Raw genomic sequence first — 23,036 nt, 5'->3', positions numbered from 1 at the left:
CCTGGATGTTTCTTTATGTGTCTGTTCTTATTTCACAAGTGCAAAATATTCTATTATGTAGTATAAGGATATGATGGTGATGGTGATGATGATGGTGATGATGGTGATGGTGATGATGATGGTGATGATGGTGATGGTGGTGATCTTTCTGGTTGTTATTTGTCTTCTGCTGAGCTCTTATTTCTCTGCTTGGTGATTGTGGCTTCTGTCATTCATGCAAATGTGATCCTAAAAAGTCTGGCAATTTTTATTTGTCCTAGATAATTTTATGTCAGCTTGACAGAAGCTAATGCCAGATAAAGGAAGGGAACCTTAATTGAGAGAAATCCCCCCATAAGAACAGGCTGTAGGCAAGTTTGTTGGGCATTTTCTTAATTACTGATTGATGGGGGAAGGCCCAGTCCATTGTGGGTGGTGCCAACCCTGGGCTGATAGTCCTGGGTGCTTTAAGAAAGCAGGCCAAGGGCTGGAGAGATGGCTCAGAGGTTAAGAGCACTGGCTGTTCTTCCAGAGGTCCTGAGTTCAATTCCCAGCAACCACATGGTGGCTCACAACCGTCTGTAATGAGATCTGGCTCCCTCTTCTGGCCTGAAGGGATACATGCAGGCAGAACACTGTATACATAATAAATAAAATAAATCTTAAAAAAAAAAAAAAGAAAGAAAGAAAGAAAGAAAGAAAGCCTCTCTGTAATGAGATCTGGCTCCCTCTTCTGGCCTGAAGGGATACATGCAGGCAGAACACTGTATACATAATAAATAAAATAAATCTTAAATTAAAAAAAAAAAAAAGAAAGAAAGAAAGAAAGAAAGCAGGCCGAGCAAGCCACGGTGAGCAAGCCAGTAAGCAGCTCCCCTCCACGGCCTCAGCATTGGCTTCTGCCTCCAGATTCCCAACTGGTTTGAATTCCTGCCTTGGCTTTCCTCAATAAACAGTGATTCAGGATATGTAAGCCAACAAACAAACAAACAAACAAACAAACAAACAAACAAACAAGCAATTCTTCTCCCCAAGTTGCTTTTAGTTATGGTATTTCATCACAGCAGTAGTGACTCTAAGATACTTTCAAGTGAGAAGCCATAATGGGGACTACAGTCTCTGTGCACAGAAGGAGCTGATCACATAGTGGACTTCGCTCTCAGGTAGAGAGACTCCAATATTTTAAGTAACATGACTTATTTACACTCTGGAATAGTCTTAAAATGGATGATATACATATACATTATATATATATGCATACACACACACTAGAAATTAAAACTGAATACTAATCAACTGACACAGAAGATAAATATATTAATATAAACATTCCTCTGTGACAGTTTTTAATAAAACAGAGTGAGGAACATGTTTTACACTTTTGCACATTTCTCATATCTAACTCCAGCTGGATTCTCTTGCCTGCTTCTGAATTCAACCTGTTGTAACCTATTACTTGGGGTGGAATCCACTGAAAACAAAGCAGTCACAAAGACAAGTCCTTAGGAGAGAGGGGAGTATTTTAATGGCTTCTTCAGACAAGGGTGACTATACATTGACAGTTCACTAGAACTCAGCAAGTGGTGGATTTTTACAAGCCTGCTGGCATCAGAAACCACATCAAATGGGCCAGCCTACCACTTTCAAATTCACTGCATAGTCCTAATTTCAAACATTTCCCCCAATATTCTTATGAAAAACATCTCTTTTGCAAGGTTTTTATTTTGGCAAGTATCCCTCAGATATTTGAATTGTTATTATTTATAGCAAGACGGATGCGATTAAGAGAGAGACAGCTGAAACCTGATCGCTGTGATCTGAACACTGGGAGAGGGAGAGAAAGTGGCGAGACAAAGAAGAGCGGAAGACGAGGCCTCTGGGGTTGGTGTCCTCTTTTAATGAAGGGAAGATTGTTCTGTTTGGAGGGTTTGGGCCTGGGCCTATCACAATCTTCTCTCGGGGAGATAAGAATTTTGAGAGGATTCCAGAACACTCACTTTCCCTTCCTTCCTTCCTTCCTTCCTTCCTTCCTTCTTCCTTCCTTCCTTCCTTCCTTCCTCCCTCCCTCCCTCCCTCCCTCCCTCCCTCCCTCCCTCCTTCCCTCCTTCCTTCCTTCCTTTGTGACAGGATTTCTCTGTGTAGCCCTGGCTGTCCAGGAACTCATTCTGTAGACCAGGCTGGCCTCGAACTCATAGAGATCCATCTGCCTCTGAGTGCTGGGATTAAAGGTGTGCACCACCACCGCTGGGCCAGAACACTGTATTTCTGAGCTTACTTGAAATACTCTTTGGTTATGCATAACTCCTCACATTCTAAATTCTATGCTCCTAGCATTCTCTCCAAGCATAAATTTCATCTCCAGAGTGGACTTGCTAGGAGGAGGAAGTCTCTGGAGCTCTAGGTGTACCTCACCTATACATGAGTGACCAGCATTCACTGCTTGAGAACCACAGAGCTGGGTACACAGAGTGACAGTCCTAATCCAGCTTTACGGGGAGGATATCACAACCCATAAAGATAAAGCTGCTCATCTTAGATGCCACAGATCATAATTAATGGCAAAACTATGCCCAGAAGGAAGGTTCCCGAACCTTGCCTCTGTACTCCATCAGGAGTATGGCTACTGAGGAAGGCATTTCCTCAGCAGACTTGAGTATGAGATTGTGTGCCCTGGAGTTTTCAAACACCCACCTGGGAGATCCTCTTGGTGCCATCTGGCCACCTTTTATAGCCTTGTACTTGGATAACATAAACACAATGTAAATGAGGAGGGCAGGGGTTCTTTCTCTCCTGCTTTCACTGGGGCTACTAGCCAAACAAAACTGTGTGCTTGCTGTTCAAAAATGACTGGGAGACTTCCCTGTAGGGCGGGATGAGATGCTCTGAGGAAAAGACGACAATGGTCCTGCTTACAATTCATGTGTCTGTGTTCTGATCATGGGTGATCAATGTTAATAAAATAGTCAATACCATGTGGTACCACGTAATGTGAAGTCAATAAAGAGAGCGATATGTCTGAAGTCAGTAAAGGAGGGGAAACTGAGGCAGGGTGGAATTGGTGGAGGGCAGGGTGGTCATACAGTTTATTTTCCGAGGAGGTGATTGTTATTTGAGGGCAGGAAGAGACTTGGAAGAAATCATTTAGGAAATGAGGCCCCAAAGTCAAGACAGAATGAGCTTGGTAGGTTTTTGTGTGAGACGTAGGAAGGAAGTTGCGGCAGAGGTCGGTGAACCATGGAGAGTGTGGGGATTCAGGAAGACAGGTAACTGGGAGGAATAGAAGAAAGACTGTGGGACACCCCGTGGGCCCCAGTGCAGGAGACAAAGACCAGAAACAGGGCTGGCCACCCAGAATTACAGCCTAATGGGCCAACGACCATAGTGATGGCCACAGTGTGGGCAACGAGACAGGCTCGTCCAAGAGGTCAGAGCATCCGAGACGGCTTTCAGGGTTAAAACCGGATTGCAGCCATCGCGCTTTCAGAATCTCGGTCTGCTCTCTTTCCCCTGAGTCGTTATTCTAAATCTGGCTTCTCTTTTGAATGGGATCACGAACGAGAAAAATCGATATCATTTCCTTCTGGAGCTCAGGCCTCTGAACTCGCCCTGGTGGACAAACAGCGAAAGCTTTGTTCTCTTTCAAGATCTGTGTTAATGTATGTGACACTCTCTCTGCCCACTGCTGTGAACTTGAGGGCAGGGGCTGTATCATGACGGCAAGGTCATACTGCTTTATGCGGAATGAGGATCAGGAACGGGCTTCTCCTCTCCTGGGTGGCCTGGACTCCAGGCAACATTTCCTTTCCCCAACACCTTTCTAAGCCATTTTTCAGGTATAGCTTTCAAAGAGACTCATGTGCATATGGGAATGGAAAATGTCACATTAGGCTCACTGATACATTTGACTTTTTGTTGTTTGTTTGTTTGTTTGTTTATTTATTTATTTATCCATCCATTCATTTAGTTATTTTTGAGACAGGGTTTCTCTATGTAGTCCTGGCTGTCCTGGAACTCACTACTAGAAACATTAAAGAAGACTGTCCATAAAAAGATTCCTACCATTCTTTGTATAAAGCTGGGATTCACTGTGGTAGGTTGAAAATGTACTAAAAAGAAAATTGTCCCACCTCTCTCTGCCTTGTTCTAAGTTCCAATGAATCATTACGTTACATTAAATAAGCATAGCCCCAAAATATTTTTTTCACTTTGTATATTTAACTTACTTTGTGAGGATTTCACTAGACTCTTACACGGAATTAGTTGCATGGTCCTCAGCTCCTTCAAAGCATCCCGTTCATTCCTTGAGTATATACATGACCTACTGCCCTCTATACAATGGTGTCAGTCATGCCTGAGTCTGAAGACCCAGTCAGGCCTTTTGCGCACAGTAAAGGCTCAGTGCAGGTATACTGAAGACAAAGATCCAAAGTAAAACGGAAATGTTTATTTTGAGCTTTGATGATTTTAATCCTCTAATAAACATAATTTAGACATAAAAAAATCAATGTGGAGGAACTGCCTGCATTTCCTCATGCTTCATCCTTAAAGAGAGATTCATGTTACATTTTAGACATCTTCTCTATTCCAAGATCACTGGCATTTTTTGTTTTTGTTTTCCTTTGGTTGGCAATGCAAGTTTTAAAAAGCTTTGGGATTTTAGGGCTCCAGTGGTTTCTTTTAACTAACCCAGTTTCTGACCATTGGAGATTTATTCCAGACACCAAACCAGAGACTTCAATTTCAGGGCTGGTGGGGTGGGGTTGGGGGAGGGTGGTAGTGGTGGGTGGTGGTTATACAGTAAGTGATGTGGCCACTAGGAAAGTAGACCAAAATGAAGTCTCAGCTGCATTTTGTGATGAGAGATTTAAAATTTTAAATCTCATGATCTATCAAAACAGAAGGGAAGACAATGAAAAAAAATCATATTATTGATGAGAAGGAATAAAATACTTCATCAGTAAACAGACATAGAAAACCTCATGGGCAGGTGGAGTTTATTCTGGTAATGATGTATGTGTATGATTCAAATCAGAATATTTATCAATACAGTTCACATAATATGCATAGAAGTAAAATAATATAGTAAGTTTATTAAAGCCAAACTCTGCATTCAGTAATGCTCAATATTCATGATATTTCTGATAAACTCTAGCAAAGTGGAGGAGTGTTTCTCTAATACTTGATTCATAAGTAGGGAAGTGTTTCCGATGATGTCAAAATGAAGCTAAGGACAGTGACAATGGGGGAGAGAGTTGATTCAAAGCCATGGGATAAAGAAGGGGACCCAGGGAAGAACTGAAAAAGGAAACCAAATAATTCACCTTATTTTCACAATGACTGCATAGAATTCTAGAAGCACCTACAAGCCATTGTTAGACATCACAGGGAAGCCTGGAAAGTTCCTTGGATATGATGACACACAGAAGAATCAAAAACATTCCTTGTGGAGGGCACATAGTTAATTAAAAGAATAGAAAAATTTTAGTCAACATAATGTCAGCATTTTAAGGTCTCTAGGAACTAATTTTTAAAGCTACATGTTTCCAGGTGGGAGAAAAGTTTTAAATATTCTTACATGACATTTCAAAAGGTAGATGGGACCAGGTGTATATCTGTAATCCCAGGATGTGGGAGGTGGAGGCAGAAGGATCAAGAGTTCAAGGTCATCCTTGGCTATATAGCAAGTTCTAGGCCAGCGTGGGTTACATGAAATCTTGTCTCAAAAATAAACAAGTAAGCAAATAAATAATTGGCCAAAGACACATGCAGCTGTTGATAGCATGCCTTGGTCATGTAAAGATGTCATTTTTAACATTAGATTTATAAAAATATCAACAGAGTCCTACATGGATTTTGAAAAACTAATGAACAATAACAATAAAACCACTTGATAGGGCCGAGTCAAGAGAAATGAAATCAGTGTTGAAGGGGGGCAGGGAGGGTTCCACACAGGCGTCATGGCACCAGCAGTTGGAAAAGTAGACTAAAGAGGACTCAGAGCCCAGACTCAGACCCACACACCCATGTAAACTTGGCATACGGAGGACAGGAAATGCAACTTAGAGTGGAGGGTTTGTGTATTTCAATTAGTGATGATGGGACCATTGGCTAGGCATGTAAAACCAGAGCTTAGGTCTACCATCAAACACGCCACCACCATCGGCTTCAGGGAGATTAAAAACAAATGTGAAAAAAGCAACATTTTAGGAGTCTTTGAAAAAAGTGAATACGCTTATCACCCCAAAAACGGGAGATAATTTTTAAACCCAACCCCGCGCGTCCTACTTTCAAAAGTGTATTTTGTGTTGTGAATTGTGTCATTGTCTTCTGAGAAACTAAATTAAAGTTAAAAGGCATGTCTTTTTTAAAATAAAAAAAAAGACATTTGCAACTCACACAGTCTATGGAATTGATAAACAATTCTTATAAAGCAATGAGAAGAGAAAAAAAAGTTTCAACATGAGAGCAGGTGATGGATATGCCAGAAAAAAAAAAATCACAGAAGAAATCTAAGTGGCCAGCAAACAAACAAACAAACAAAACCAAAACTCGTTGCAACTGGCCCAATGCAAAATAACCACTCTGGGAAGACTCACATGGTGGTTATACAAACCGGAGAACTGAAGCTCAAAAATGATGCTGAGTGGAAAAAAAAAATCTGTAAGGGTCTGACCGTATTTATGCCGTGTGTGAACCAAGGAGAGCCAGTCACGTATTTCAAATAGATACAGATGTAATGATGGCAAAACTCCTACCCCGAGGCTGGGGTGTGTGGCTGGGTGGTAGAACCATGTCTGTGTGATATGTGAGAGTCCCTGGGGTCCTGCAATACAACAGAAAACCAGGCAAACCCCGCTTGTAACGAAGCCCTGTGTTGTAAGTTACAATGAAACACAAATTCATAGAGAGCTGGTTTATCTTAGCTGATCCTGCATCTTTGCCTTTTCTCCCTCAGTGATGCCATAGGCTCCTGACATCTGAGCCCTTTGGTTCCCCAGTTTTTAACATAGGAGAGGGTGATACACGGATGGGAGTCGTTATGTCACCTAAGCTGACAATCGGTTCCAGATTTCTCCTGCACTGCCGTGCCAGAGAACTGGTTTACCAGCACATGGGTGTATCACTCCACATGGTGCAGAAGGACACTGGAGAAGGGCACAGAAGAGGTTTTCAGTGAGATTTTTTTTTAATGCCTTTAAAATGTAAGGAATTTAAAAAGTAAATATGGTACAAAAACGCTTCAAAGAAGCTGGGGTTTATTATACCATTCTATACTTTTTCTGTGCTTTGGAAATACAGGTCAAGAGTTCCCTAACCCACATATTCCGGATCAAAAGTGTTTTTGGAGTTTGGAATATCTGCATAGACACAGAGTCTTCCTTATCTTGTTGAAAAAATGTGGGATTAAACAACAGAATTTCGGAGTCTATTACTTAGAGCTCTGTCATGATTCCCCAGACAGTTGGTTGCATCTTGGAAATCAATTGGAACATCATTAAAGATGCATGAGCAGTGACATAAAAGGTCACACTGATGTCCTTACTTACCCAACTATAACCACCGCAGGGTCATTTAAATTATAAATTTAGATTCTAGATGTAAGAAGACAGAAATGCAAACAAATGGGGACGGAACAAGAGAGGTGATTCTACTGTATGTAGCTGAGCATGGGAGTGAACCCCTGCACCCCAGCACTCTGGAGGCCACCATACGAAGACTGAGTTTGAGGACAGCCTGGCCTACATAGTGAGGCCCGGTCTCAAACAAACAAACAAAAAAACAAACAAGCAAGCAAGCAAGCAAGCAAGCAAGCAAGCAAGCAAGCAAGCAAGCAAGCAAACAACTCACCGACCCACAGAACCCAGATAATTCAGCAGCTAAGTTAAACAACAGGTATTTTTTTTTTTAAAACAGAGGAAGATACTAGAAATGAACAAAAAGCAGTATCCAGAGCGGCCCAGGCTTGTACTACTACACCTGGGAACTACTTCCCGGTCTCAAAGGCTGATTCCTCACATATGAAGTGAGTGTGTCTTACTGCATCCTGTCCACCTTGCAGAGATGCTAAGAGGGTTAAGGTACTGTAAGAACAGTGAATATACAAATGCGATCGCCACAGCCATGGGCATGAACACGATGGGTTGCCATGGTGTGACCTCACCCATGCCTTGTATGGACATCATCAGCAGGGCATCCCTTCACTGACTCAGGTGTATTTTAGACAGGATGGCTTTCAGGGTCAACAAACACCCAACGGAAAAGAAAGGAGAATGAATTCAAAAACAGAAAGGTCTTCCTAATTCTTCAGCTTTTGCAGAATAGGCCTCACCGCTGAGTCCTTTCTTGCTAACTCATCTTTTTCTTTCTTTAGACAAGGAGACACACGGACATTTAGATTCCAACGAGTGAAAATCCCTCCTGAGGTTAGCCATAGCTCTCTGTACTGCATAAAGGGCTTGAAGAGCCAGGTTCTGCCGTGCAGGAGGGCACATGGCTGAGTGAGCCCTGATGACGTATTTGAAGGGCTGATGCCTCTAAAGCTGTCTGGCCTCTGGCACAAAGGAACTACTCCCCAAGTACTTGTCATCATCAGTTTACAGCCAGACCACAGAAGAGCTAAGGCAGGGACCTCTCAGCATCCAGCATCTTTCTGGGTCACAATGGCATGAGTGGGCTCTGGAAAGTGATGCTATCCCAGGACTCATGGGATTGCCAAATAGGGGCCTGCAATAAAACCACCACATCACTGGTGAGCATGTGTGGCTTCTGCAGTTTTTGATGTGTTTCTCACAGTCTTACTGCCGGGCTGATTTATCCAGATAGTGTTTCTCTGCGGTGGCTCCACATTTTAAATACCTGAAGACCATTTAGAAAATTCTGATGCTGTGGCCCCATCCAAGACCAATGAGTCAATGTCTGAAAGTAGGGTCTTGATACTGCTTTAAAAAAAATAATGCTTTTATTTATTTATTTATTTATTTATTTATTTATTGAGAATTTCATACAATATATTTGGATCAGATTTCCCCCCTTCCCCAACTCCTCCCAAGTCCCTGTCACCTCCCTGCCCACCCATCTTCATACTCTTTTTCTCTTTTCAATACAACAACAACAGACCACAAGCCCTGGGGAGTCCGGTTTGTGTTGGTTGACTGCTCCTGAGCACTGCGTCCACCCAGGAATGTGGCTGATAGACCCAGTGTCGTGCCATTGAGGAAAACTGATCTTCCTTCTCCCAGCAATGACCAGTTTCAACTAGCTTCTGGGTTAGGGCTGGGACATCATGCCCACTTCCCTTACATGCTGGGGGTTTGTCCGGCTTTAGCTTGTGCAGGTCCAGTGCATGTGGTCACAGTCTCTGTGAGTTCAGATGTACGTCAGCTCCATACTCCGTGTCCAGAAAATGTCCTTTCTTTGGAGTCACGCACCACCTCTTGTTCTCACAGTCCTTCTGTCCCTGGTTAAATTCCTGAGCCTTTGAAAGAGGACATGTAGGCCAACTTTTCCTTGTTCTTTTGTTTTGAGACACAGTGTCATGGAGCCCAGGCTGACCTTGAACTCACTATGTGGCTGACATTCCACTTCTGATCCTCCTGCCTCCACAGGTGAGCCCAGCACCCCAGGTTTTATTTGGTGCTGAGAACAAAACCTGAGGCTTCATGCATGCTCGGCAAGCGATCCACCACCTGTATACCCTGACTGTGTTTTGGAAGGAGAACTTCCCAGGTGCTTTTGTAGGTGGCCCAGGAGGAGAAGCATGGGCTCAGAAGACACCAAATGGTTCTCAGCGTCTACAAGATCAAGCAAGTGAAACCCTGATGCAGCCTTGGTGTTTTCTATGAGCTGGACTGTTAGCACTGTAGAAATCTGCCTTCTACAAGCCATGGTGGTACTAAATGTCAGGGACCCAAAAAGACACAGGAGACGCAGATCCTGCCTCTGAGGAGCTCATTTTCATTGGCCCCGATAAACAATTCATAATGTTCTTACAGGAGAGCAACCGCGTGTGTATTGACTTACCTATTAAAGTGGTAGATATCCTGTATGTTTCCAAAAAGAGCAGTCCTATCGTCGGTCCCCAGGGGAAGTTTTGTCTGGTCCCGGATGCATGCGAGGTAATCCTGTGAAGTCAATGAGAAAGATGCCTTAGGACTCCGGATCTTTTCTAAGACATTTTTAATATGCAAGATGAATCATTGGCATCTATTTCAAATAATTATGATACTAATGTGCTCATTACCTCTACCGCAGAGTACGGACAGATGTTCTGTCATTAATGAGTATAATACTTACCCATTAAAGAGCATGCAGTTGTACCAAGGAGAAAGAGCGTGGCCTACATTAAAATACTGCCCCCCCCCCCAATCTCCTCAATCCACCAGAGCTTCTTTCTATGGATGCTGGTCCTGGTTAGTGATAAAGTCAAAGTTTGAGCATTTCCTATGTCCCTGAATGATTTATTTGATTAAGAATCCAGGGGTCTCAGGGTATAGCTCAGGTGGGGATTGCTTTTTGTGCAAGCAGGAGGATCTGAGTTCAAGCCCTGGAACCGACATGAAAGCCCATGATGCAACACACACTTGTAAGCCCAGTTCTGGGGAGGTGGAAACAGGTGGATCACCGAAGCTTGTTCATTGCCTAGCCAGCCTAGTTTAATTATCCAATCCCAGGCCAGTGAGGACCCTGTCTCAAGAACCAAAGCAGACAGAACTTGAAGAACAATACCCCAGGTAGATCTCTGGATTTCACACGTGCTGGTCATCCACACTTGAAATCCATAGAGTGGAAAAATCAGAAATAAAAATTCAGAGTGTGATAGAGTTCTTTAAGACAAACCTTTAAAGTATAAAGTTATCAGATACATACATATAGAACCGGATCCATGCCAGTACGGGAAAAGTTTAAAAAATAAGCACATTTCTCACTCTTATTAAGTATGTTAAATTATATGGATGAACCATGGGGAATGGAAATAACTTTATATGTCTAACACTTACACAGCTCTTAAATGCATCCCACATCAGTCAGACCCACCGAGGGTTAAAACCAACGCAGCCCAGACGCTGTTGGGATTGCCCGGAGGGGGAAGCTGCTTTCTGCTCCATGTGTGCTCCAGAGTTCATAACTCAGCGTTCCTCTCTCCACCATTGCTGAAGAGTGGACTCAGCAGGAAGCAAGGAGAGAATTTAAAAAAAAAAAAAAAAAGTGGAAGCAGCTGAAATAACGTAAAAAGAAAAAAAAATCAATACAGTCCCCTCCCCAGGACTGTACGCTGTGGCTCCATTTCCTTCTAAGTCCAAGATGTGATCTGCAAGCATTGGGGGAGCAGGTGTGCTACAGCACTGGGGGGCGGGGGAGGGAATGTGTGCAAAATGACAGGGACCACAAAGCACAGTTGCCCACTGCCTCCCATTTCCCAGCAGGCTACAAGGTGATGCGCAGAAGAACCCTCTGAAGGAGAAGCTGGGGTATCCTATGCCTTTTCCTAAGCCACACTAACTTGTTTTGTTCCTTCTGTAAACAGCAAAGGCATTGTCGTTAGCTTCCTAAAGTAACGCAGGTCACTGTCTACACCAAATATGCTTTCATTCTGGTCCCTTTCTGCCTAAAAGTATTGCCATACATGACTTTCATTATCTTTTTAAGCAAGCTTTGTTGGTAATTGCTATTTTCGCCCCCTCATTCCTTCCTCCTCCTTCTCCCCTCCTCCCTTCCTGGAAGCAAACATCGCATGAGAAAGCAGGCTGACAAGATTTCAGTGTAGTTGGCTGGCACCCCCTCCGCCCCCCACAAGCTAAGCTTATTATCACTCTCACGAGAGGGACCATGATAAGGAAGTTATGTCTGTGCAGGGGAGTTAATGTCCAGCCAAGAGCAGCTACGCATGACAGAATTGAAGCAATAGTACATTTAGAACAACATGTACAATCTGCTCTTCGTCAAAAAAAAAAAAAAAAAACACTCACTGGGAACTAGTGGGACGGGTCAGTAGGTAAAGGCGCTTGTTAGCAATCTGATGATGACCTGACTACCACGTTCCCCCACCCCAACCCACATGGCGGAAGGACAGAACCAACTCCCACGAGTTGTCCTCAGAACTCCACACGCAAGCCATGGCATACACTCCTCCCCAAAGAGATGCCAAATAAAACCAACTAGTATTTTATTAAATTACTCATGGCACATAAAAATGGTCTAATGCTCAACTTCATCACATGCTCCTTTTTGATGATAGCTTAGCATGCCATTAGACACTTAAAGAACTTTATTATTTTTATTTAGTGTGTGTGTGTGTGTGTGTGTGTGTGTGTGTGTGTGTGTGTGTGTGTGTGTTGTGTGTAGTCCACACAAGCACAGGTGCCCAAGGAAGCCAGACGTGTCTGATCCCCCTAGAGCTGGAGTTACAGGCAGTTGGGAGCTCTCCAACATGGGTGCTAGAAACTAAACTCGGGTCTAGAGCTGGAGTTTTAGGCAGTTGTGAGCTGCTCAACCTGAGTGCTAGGAACTAAATTTGGTCCCCTGGAAGAGTAGCAAGTGGTCTTAACCACTAAGCCACCATCCCAGACCCAAATGAGGCATTTTCAAGGAATATTTTGCATGTAAAATGAAGGAAATTAAACTAGAGACCCTGGACCATACCAACACATCAAGTTGGAAGTGTCAACTGGGATGGTGATCAGATGCCAGATTCACATGATTGGCTACAGCAGGCTGTGAAGGAAAAATGCAGTAAAAATGCTTGAAGAATTTCATCTGGGGTTGGAGACAAAGCCCGTGGCTCCCTTTCCACAAATCTCTAATGGAAAGTACTTTGAAACTCTGAGAGTTCATGGCAGAGACCCTGTATTTTAGAAGCTGCTTGCTTTTCTGACATTGTCGAGAAAATAGGCCATTAGGAGTCCACATTTTTGTAGGTCATTCTAGATAACAGATCAAAGTTGTATGGTCACAACTTGTTCCCCGCTCTGATGATAATTAAGTCTTTTAAAGAGGGGACGTTAACCCTGAACCAGTTACTGGAGACCAGTGTAGCATGTGCTGCCCTGACAGCTGTAATCATCAGAAGCCAAAATGAGAGGCTGGAAGCTCGGCCTAATAACAGTTCACTCTGTGCTCAAATGACAGAGCGAAGGCATCCGTGAGCTCCACCAGAGCCCCCCACACCGCTCATTAGTTTCATTGGCTTCATGTCAGGACCTATGGCTATCCTATGGCTCTCAACCAACCCATAGAAGGTGTCGGCACTGGAAGGAATTCTTGGCCATGAGGGAATTCACTCTGCTTTGGGGGCAGAAAGAAACAGACAGAGACTCAAAAAGATGACTTGTTATCACTCAGTTGCCCTTTTGAGATGCAAGAATCTGCTTTAAAGTATCTAGTTTTTAAGTAGTTTATGTCCTTAAGATCTCCTTCATTGAATAGTTTGTACATGACTGCTCTCCTCCGGCTTCTTATTTGAAAATACCTCCTTATTTGAAAATATCAAAATAGCGTCTAACTTGGTTCCTGTCAAGGTGTGGGAGTGGATAGGAAGCAGTTTGCAAACTGTTTCTGACCCACAACGATGTAAAGACAGAACCTGAAGAAGCATGCTGACACCTTGATATGAGTCTGATGATCTGTTAGCTTATTAATAAATCTGTTTCTGTAACTGGCATGTCTTTTTAAAATTTTAAAGTATTTAAAAAGTTTACTGTTTTTATTTTCTGTGCATGAGTGCTTTGCCTGCATGCATGTCTATGCACAGCACGCCGGCCTGGTGCCCTTGGAGGTCAGGAGAGTGCATCTGATCTTCCGTGGACCTGTTGTTACAGGTAGTTGTGAGGTGACACATGGGTACCAGGAATGAAACTCAATCTCTGGCAGAGCAGCCAGTGCTCTTAAACACGGAGCTACCCCTTCGGCTCCACAGCTGGCATATCTTATTCTTCCCTGTTTGATTATTTTGCAAATGCAGTATTTGGTGATGAAAGCTATAACACAGCACGCGCGCGTACACACACACACACACACACACACACACACACACACACACACACACACACACACGGCAGTTGGAGAAATCCTGGGTTAGATAACCATTGCTGCAAAGATACACAAAGAATGTTATAGAGGGTTCAACAGAGCTCGCTGGGACAATTTCTATAAGGCCCTTGAAGAAATTTAGTCAATGGCTCCTTTAACCTGTCTCTTCCTTGAGATCATGTTTTAAAATGTTACAACCCACTTAGCATGTACTAGGGATCACCCGCTATGAGGAGAAGATAGTTATTTACATGGAAGGTGGCTAGAATGCCTCTCAGTGTTTTAGGTCCATTTACTCCTGTGCTCCCTTCAGCTTGGAGATAATCCCACCGTGGAAAGGAAACTGGAAACTTCTTTCCGGATCCTCTTGTTTTATACATCAACTCCTACACAGTCCATTTCTCTGTGGCACTTTTTGGTCCAGCCCCTCCTGTTAGCACTTTGCACCCTATTCGTTAGATAGAGTTCTTACAGTTTTCCTTTTTCTTGATGGTGGTAATGCTGTTCTTTATTTGGAAGAAAGCATCTTCTCCATTTCCCAGAAGCCATCACCGTCCACCGCCTCGTACCTGTGCCGGGATGCCACTGAAACCACAGTGACCTATATTTGTATACCGATTTAACAGTGTTAAAGCACACTCAACTCCACTCCGCCAGTCCTTCCGGCTGCTCTTTCTGGGGGCATTAAGAGTGGGTGCCAAGTTCTGTTTTACAAGCTAGGAGTTTACAAATTGAATCATACAGATCCTTCCCTTCAAGCAGCTCCCTCCCTGGCTAGCTGAAAATGTGTCAACAAACAGGTCCTGTACAGTTCTGGCTAAATGACTGATAAGTGTCCAGTAGAGAAGGATGCACATATTCAGTACAGAAGGGAATCACATGCAGGAGTGGTCAATTCCAGGAAGGGATAGTAACCTTTGGCAGGAGAGAAGACCTTTTAAAGAGACACTACTGCTACCAGACTACTGAAAAACAATGGACTCCAAAGAGTCAAATTTTGGTGGACTTCCACACTAGGGAGAAGAGAAAGGCTGAAGCCTTGGTGCCAGCCAGAGGAGGAACTTCCCAGGAGGCAATCACCTGAAAGCTGAATCAATGATGGGCAGAGACATACCTTGAGCAGGATTACTTAGTTATACATACCTGTTGCCCTCCATGCTCCTCAGTTATTGGACCCCTTTATTTATTCTTCTTCCCAACATTTCTACTTTAAATAAGTCTAGTTTCTCAGCTTTTCACTATGACTTGTTGTAGGCAGAGTTTCTCTGTCCCACCAGTGAGCTCTGTCCTGCCAGCTGGCTCCCCAAATAGCCACAAAGAGACTTATTATGAATGATAAATACTCAGCCAATAGCTTAGGCTTGTTGTTAACTAGCTCTTACATCTTAAGTTAACCCATATTTCTTATCTATATTCTACCACATAAGATACCACTTCTCTACATTCTACCAGCATGGCATATTCATCTTTTGCCTCCTGTGCCTCTGGCTGGTGACCCTGTGACTCTGCCCTCCTTCCCATCTTCCTTTCTGTGTGACTCTCCCAGCTAACCACTTCCTGCCTAGCTATTGGCCAGTTAGCTCTTTTGTTAAACCAATCAGAAAGAAGGTGCCTTGGCAAGTCACATCTTCACAATGTACAAAAAAATTATTCCATAATAACTTGTTTCTTTAATTGGCATTGTTGGGACAGGTAGCTGAACCTAGTTTATTAGGGTTTCTAGGGCTTAGGGTATTATCCTAAAAACTTCAATAGCAGGAAGAGAGGCTTCCAAAAGGAGGTGGGTAACCAAGTCCCTGAGGATGAGTAGGGATTTGAATACAGAGAAAAGAAGAGAGAGACCACAATATACAGGCAGGTAGAAATGAGGCTCAGGGTAATAAAACCAGGTCCTTGAGGGGAAGTAACAGGGGCTGGCCACAGGTGGGAAGGATGCTCAGAGTTGAGTTTAATTACCCAGAGCAAGACTTGTGGAGCCCACTAGTCCTGGAAGGTGGGGCATTGGAGTGATGGGAAGATCCTGAATGCTCTCTCCTGCTGTGCAGATGGTGATATTACAGGAATCAGTACTGAGGAGACCACAAAGGATGGGTACATGCTTCATGGCTGACTTTGGACCCCATTTCCTGTTTCCTTGGTAACACTAGAAAGATAAACACCAGCTTTGCCATTGTTCAAGCCTATTGGTCAAAACAGTGAAATAAATACCTCTAGTTTTGAGAGGAGACAAGACGTTCTCATCTACTTCAAAGATGAGACATTACATATTATTGTCTCCTTTAAGAGTTAATCTAGCTGAGCCTAATAGTCACCTGGCCAAAAACTAGTCCTCAGAAAGACCAGTTTGCCTAAAGCTATGCTAAGGAGATGGGAGGAATAATTAGTCCTTTAATGAGGCGATATATATATATATATATATATATATATATATATATGTGTGTGTGTGTGTGTGTGTGTATATATATATATATATTTGGATAGATATTATGAGGGTATATATGAATATATATGAGGATGTATGTACATATGTATGTATGTATATGTATATATGTACGTATGTACGTATCTATCTATCTATCTATCTATCTATCTATCTATCTATCTATCTATAAGACATCAATATCAGGCCACAATACAAAGTCTGGCCCCTTTCTGACTCCTAACTTAGAAAAGTATAACTTTCCCCTTTCCCTTCCTCCTGTTTCTTTTCCTTTTGAATGCTTGCAGAAGTCTAAGCATGCTTCCCCAGCTACTCTGGGATTCCCCACTTGTCCTCTGAAGCTCCTACTGCCCTCTGCCTGACACACACATCTGGCTTCTGCCATGCAGCTGCCTGTTACTTCCATGGCTTCCCATGCTGGCTTAACTCAGGCGGCATGACTCTCTCTTCCTTTCCTCTGTCTCCCTTTCCCTGGCCTGCTCTGTTTTTTCCCCAAACTCTCATAAAATTGTCCTGCAGCTTCCTTCCATGTCTATCTCTAAGTTCTTTTATTAACAAGGCTGAGAATCCAAAAGCGGGAACCCCAAATCCCCTAGCAACAGTGGCAGCCACCAGAGGATACAATGAGATTGAAGACTACTCCAGCATCGGTACTCAAAATCCAACCACAGGGAGGCTGCTTAGACTGGAGCAGTCACATCGGGGAGCACAGAGCATGGCTTGAACCTGAGAGGGGTAGACAGCTGGGACATTTAGCAGTGAGAAAGGCGGGGAAGGGAATGAGTCCAATGAGAGGCATAGTTTGAGCGACTGGTCTACTCATCGTTGGTTTCAGGATGAGGAAGTCTGGGGTTCCCTCTATCTTTCCTCATTTTGTCACTGAGGAGAAACGTGCAGTTCTACCAGCTGCCCACAGGGCACTTGACTGTCCACTGAGGCAGCAGGTGGGTTGACGGGCACTGAGTCCACAGGACCCTTGTTTGCCTCTTGTGTTGGGCCACAGCAGGGAGGCAGCTGGGCTAGGGTCCTAGGCAACTGTTATCTTCTATCTTTCCTTTCCACTTTGTCCCAAGTGGGGGGGGGGCTACAGAAGCCACAGTGGGTAGTTAGAGGCTTTTCTGACAGGTTGGGGACTTCCCAAACCAAGGTGGACTGGTCACTGACATCTCCGAGGATCTGTGGTGAACGGAGACAAGGCCTATCTTTGACCTACCACATGTAGACAGTAGGGCCTTGCATGCCTAGGACTTGTACTCTGCTCCTATCAGGGTCCAAGCTCTAAATAGGGCGTCTATTTTGTAACCACTGCCCTCTGCACAGAATGCCCGGGGTTGGCTTCGCCTCATAAGACTGGCTTAGAATCACAGGTCTTTAGGACTAAATCCCCACATGGTCACCTTCGATCTCTATCCCTAAGGGAAGTAAACAAAGGTAGCATTAGTCTAGGGTAAAGATAACACAGCAGCCCTGGACACGCTAAGGTTGTGATAACTGAAGGACATCTCTTGGAATCCCCAGGACAGGAGTGACGTGTGAGCAGTTGGCTAAGAGAGCTCTGGCCATCTATGAAGACTCGGTGTCTGTCTTAGGGACCATCAACAGAAAGCTGGAGCTAACACTTACCTTGTGTTTCAGGGTCAGAGCCCACACAAGTGACTGCTTATGAGAAAATGATTTCAGGGGATCTCAAGGCCGGCACCCTCCAATCTCAGTAGACCAGCAGCCTGCACTAGCAGGAGAGAGCCGCTCAGGAGTCCTCTGTCTTAGGAGGAGCATTGAACAGCTCCCGCAAATGGAGGCTAAGCAAGGAGTATCAGAGATGTAAGACTTTGGGTACTTCAGAATGCAGTGTCCACCCGGACGGAGATCAGGCCCTGAGCGAAGGGGAGGGGGAAGGGATTCCCTGGACGGTAAGAGTCCTGAAGCACAAGCCTGCCATGATGGCCCTTACTTCTCAGGAAAGTTGGGCGGGAATGAATGTCTAATTCCCATGCTAGAAGGAGGTATCGACCATTTGGGAGAGTAGCGGAAGAGCTGAGATGTTTGCTGGAGAAGAAGGGGGTGCAGGAGCAGGAGGGTGGGTGGGTGGGTGGAGACCGATCTGTCCTCCTGTCACCTGTCCATCTGTCACTTGTGCATCCATGGACAGGCTGTTGACACAGGAGGGAGCAGGAAACGGGAAGCCTGGAATGTAAGATTCCATCCAATAACGTTATTATAATGTATTCAGTAAAGGTTGGAGGTGCATGCTCTCTATGCATTAGGTCCTGATGTAGGGGGAGGAAAACGTTCAGGAAAGATGATAATGCAATCCCTGTCCCTGTAGGTACTCACCACCCTCACACACAAGACAAAAACATAAAGGGGAAAAACAATTAAAATGTAAGTGGCAGTATGATCACTTGAGTGGGATAAGCACAATTCACAGAGTCCTTTGAGAATAGTGAAGAATCTATTTTCAAAGTACATAAACTTTTAGCCCCCACCCCCATCCCCATTCCCCAAATAAGCCACTGAACAATCTTACAGTGGAAATCCTCGCTGTGGTTAGCGGATGATGTCTAAGAAGTCTAATATGCAGGCCCATCTCTCTCCATCTCTTTCTCTCTCCAACGCTTACTTGGGAGGAAGACACCATCAAAGGAAAGGGAGCCGAGGGCCCAGCTTCTCTCTAAGCAAAAGCTGGCACCATGGAGACAATGCCGTCTCAAGTCTATGGCACAAAGCCTGAGCATCCACAGAGAACAGAGTGGGGAGTGCCATGGGCATGGAACACAGCAGAGATCTTTCTGTATTTCTGAAGGGAGGAGAGGGGAGAAGAAGGAGGAGGAGGAGGAAAGAAAGAAAGGAAGGAAGGAAGGAAGGAAGGAAGAAAGAAAGGGGAGGAAGGAAGGAAAGGAAAGGAAAAGAAAGGAAAGAAGGAAAGAAAGGAAGGAAAGAAAGGAAAGGAAAAGAAAGGAAAGAAGGAAAGGAAAAAAGAGAGAGGGAGAAAAATAAGCAGAAGAGAAAGAAAGTAAACAAAATGAGGGATGCAAAAAGGAGACGGGAAGAATGACAGGGTGGGTGGGGGAGCACACACCCAGCAGTAGAGACAGCTCCTGGGCGGACACAGGGTCAGGTCTCATTTCAGGGTTCCTAATCTATCACACGGAGGCTGGTCCTAGTGACAATATGGGGACATCTGTTAAGGACTCGGAGATGTTTTGATAAAAGAGTAATAAACCCGGAGGTTTCAGCCTCATTTACTTTCTATAGCATTTTCAATACATGAAACCAGTGAAAAATGCCAGGAATGGCCCTCTAGTCAAGCTGTGACAAATGACGCTTGTGCTCGCTCAGGGCTCTCTATTGTCTCCCTCCCTCCCTCTGAACAGGGTTGCTAGGATTTCTTCACAGGGAGGACACAAGACACTAGACCTGCTGGAACGGGGAGTGGGGAGGTGGGGGGCAGGCTGGACCCCCAGCCAATCCCCAGAAAGAAAGCCCGGGGAAGGAGGAAGGAGCATGGATTTTGTTAAAAACAGACCCGTTGGGTAGAAAGATAAGTACTACAGCTAGGAAAGTTTGGGCTGGTTTTTCTTCTAAAGCTTTTAAGCAGAACAGAGTCCGCAGAGCAGAGGCTTATAAAAATGGATTCAACTGTTCATTTCTTTGTGCAGTTTTTGAGACATGGTTTTGCTAATTGCTCGGGGTGGCCTGGAACTTGTGATTTTCTCACCTCAGCTTCTCCAGTAGCTTGTATTACAGACACAATGTGCTGTTGATTCTGCCTAATATGTTAGTTCTTAGCACTCAGAGTGGCTATCTTTTTCTACACCTCTCATGACCGTTGTAGACATCACTGGAGCACTGGCCAGCCAGTCTAGCAGAATCCATGAACCCTATGTCCAGTTAGACACCCTGTCTCAAAAAAATGAGGTGAAGAGTGATAGGGGAAGACATTGATGCAGATCTCTGGTCTCTACACACATGTGCAAACACATTTCTCTCCTTTCCACATTCACAAATATGAACATGTAAACATCCCAACCCTAAAATGTGCTTAAAGTTTTCAAAGGACATTGACCACATTCTTACATGTAGAAGCTCTTGTTAAAATAAGGGTGAACACATGGCACCTTGGAGAAATGCTGTTGAGGAGCCAACTACCTTTTCCTCCTTAACCCACAACTTTCTATTCCTTTAACCATATCAATATTTCTAGCTACCAATAAGTGAACAAAACAAAACAGGAAAGCATTTCTGAGGCAGTCTATATGCCTTTGGGTAGAGTTTAATATGATATTAAAAAACCTTCAACATGGCTACCGGAGTGGCTACCTGAATCCTCTAGAGAAAGGTACAGGCCCCCAGCTCCCCGTGGGCACTGACCAGATAGGGGTAAGAACAAATCTGTAGGAGGCTGCTGTTTGGGACATGTTTCTAACCCTAGTCACCTGTAGACCATACCAGAGTGGAGTCATTTCTGCTGGGTACCAGCTTCCAAAAAATCAAGAGATCCCTAGCATGTATGATAGTAACTTTGAAACAACCTGTTATTGTTCTGTTTCTGCTTTGCTCAGCTCCTTTTCTGTCTATAAAACCTCATCAGCTTGGCTCATCAGCACATACATTCCATTTTATGGAATAAGGTGGTGCCTGGTTCTTGAAGACCAAGTCAAAACCAATTAAGAGCCTCAAGACAATTTTGTTGTATTTTGCCTTTTGACATAGGTAAGCAGGGAAGCTAAGTAACTGCTTTCTTGTGATTCATCCTTTTCTTGTTTGTTTTGTTTTTGAGTCAGGGTTTTTTCATGTAGCCCTGGCTATCCCCGAACACGGTTTGTAGACATCTGTAGACCAGGATGGTCTCTGCCTCCTGAGTGCTGGGATTAAAGGTGTGTGCCACCACCGCCTGGCCTGATTCATCCTTCTTATGTCTTTCTTTTCCTCCATCTCTTCTTATTATGTCTGTGTTACCTAGTTGACTTCACATAGCATTTTTTTAAAACTTGCTTTTGACTTTCCCAGTACCAAACTAGGTAAGAAATTAGATACAATTAGAAAAGGCTACATCCTCAAAGGAGAAAATGTGGACACCCAAGGACATACTGGACAGATGAGATATGTTGGAAATAATTTTAAATACTTGAAAATAAGAAGCCAATTCATCTCAATCACAGGCAGTGGTACTATTTGAATCATGGTACTTAGGGAAAATTAAATAAATCCCAAAGGGATTTTTTTTTATTATTTTGGAAAAATTAGACATCAGTAAAATAAAAGTACATTAGAAGATAATTAGAATTTTAGGTTCCCTTCATGGCTATTATTATCATCACCATCATTATTCTCAGATTTACTGCTAGGTACCAGCTCTCTACTTCATATACATTGTCTCATTTAGTTTGTACCATGCCCTAAGCCATTATTGATTCCCTTTCTTTGGAAGCATAGGATGTTTCCATCACTCTTCCAGGGTCAGTCAGGGAATAATTATGAAGTCATGTGTACACCGGGATCCACTGGCCAGCCAAGCATGGAAATCCTGCATCCCATGTCGAAGGCTTTATTCTTTCACACGTATCTTTAAACCAAAGGGATGTTTGCAACTGGTTTATTCTAGGGGTTAAATGTAGTATTTATTAGGAATCTATCAAACACAACCACCCTTACTACTACAGACTGCATCTGACTTCCTGCCACTCCCATTTACACATTTAACTCTTCACTGTTGGATGTTCAGACACACTCACTCCTGGTATGATTTTTCATCAGCTGATCTCTCCCGTATCTGCTTTCCACCCCCCAATCTAACATTCAGACTCTACTGTGTCTTCTGACCTACTCATGCATAGATACGTTTCCTTCCTTCTCATGAAAATCTGCTCTTAACTCCTTTAGGACACACGGCTGTTTCTGCCCACCATGTACAGTTTCAATACTGTGCTAATTTTCAAGTGACGAAAAAACAAAAAACAAAACCAGAAACAAAAACCAGTTCCATGATAAGAGCCTGAAAACTCTGTGTTTTGAGGCTGGAGGGTTAGGCGTTCTATCTTGAAAGAAGACCCAGAAATACCCACAGTGAAGACAGAAAGGACACCACTTTTGGCCAGCACAGCCATGGTCAAAAGGAGATGCTGCCATACTGAAGTGGACGGGTATACATGGGGGCCCAGGACCAGCATGCAGAAGCATTCTGTCCCTGGGCATTGGTGTGTGTTCCACGGTGTCACATAGGAGCATGAAGGCGCTGTAAACATCTCAGAGTAACACAGGCTATAGACACACATTCTCACATGTTCTTCTCACGGTGCTCCAAAGCCCTCCATGAGTTCTGCGCTTCCCTTTACTACATGGGTGGCTTAAAAGCTTCACTAGTCAGAAAAATGACTAGTGATTTCAGAAGCCAAAACACTCCCAGGTCACAAATCCAATAATGGCCTACAGCCTACCCAGAAATTAATTCTAGGAATTTTGAAATAAAAAGACCAAGTAATGGCCTATTCACACAGATAATGTTTTTTTTTCCACATATACATTACTGATTATCATATCCTTAACTTGTGTTAGACAGTGATGAATCCTGTCAGTGACTTGATAAATTAGA

The 23,036-nt window shown here is 43.7% G+C and overlaps 1 protein-coding gene across 6 annotated transcripts in view; it reads right to left on the bottom strand.

Moving 5' to 3' along the window:
* Positions 1 to 23,036, bottom strand: part of Plekhg1 (pleckstrin homology and RhoGEF domain containing G1) — a 217,061-nt gene that overhangs the window by 49,502 nt on the left and 144,523 nt on the right. For all 6 annotated transcript variants that reach the window (XM_028858215.2, XM_028858214.2, XM_028858208.2 and 3 more), the window contains one exon: positions 10,000 to 10,100. In XM_028858215.2, coding sequence (XP_028714048.1) covers positions 10,000 to 10,100 — 101 coding nt within the window. The remainder of the gene's footprint in view (positions 1 to 9,999; positions 10,101 to 23,036) is intronic.

This window comes from Peromyscus leucopus, chromosome 8a, assembly GCF_004664715.2.
Source record: "Peromyscus leucopus breed LL Stock chromosome 8a, UCI_PerLeu_2.1, whole genome shotgun sequence".
Classification (NCBI taxonomy): Eukaryota; Metazoa; Chordata; class Mammalia; order Rodentia; family Cricetidae; genus Peromyscus; species Peromyscus leucopus.
Note: the sequence above shows the minus strand (reverse complement) of the source record. Positions and strands in the feature narration are given on the sequence as shown.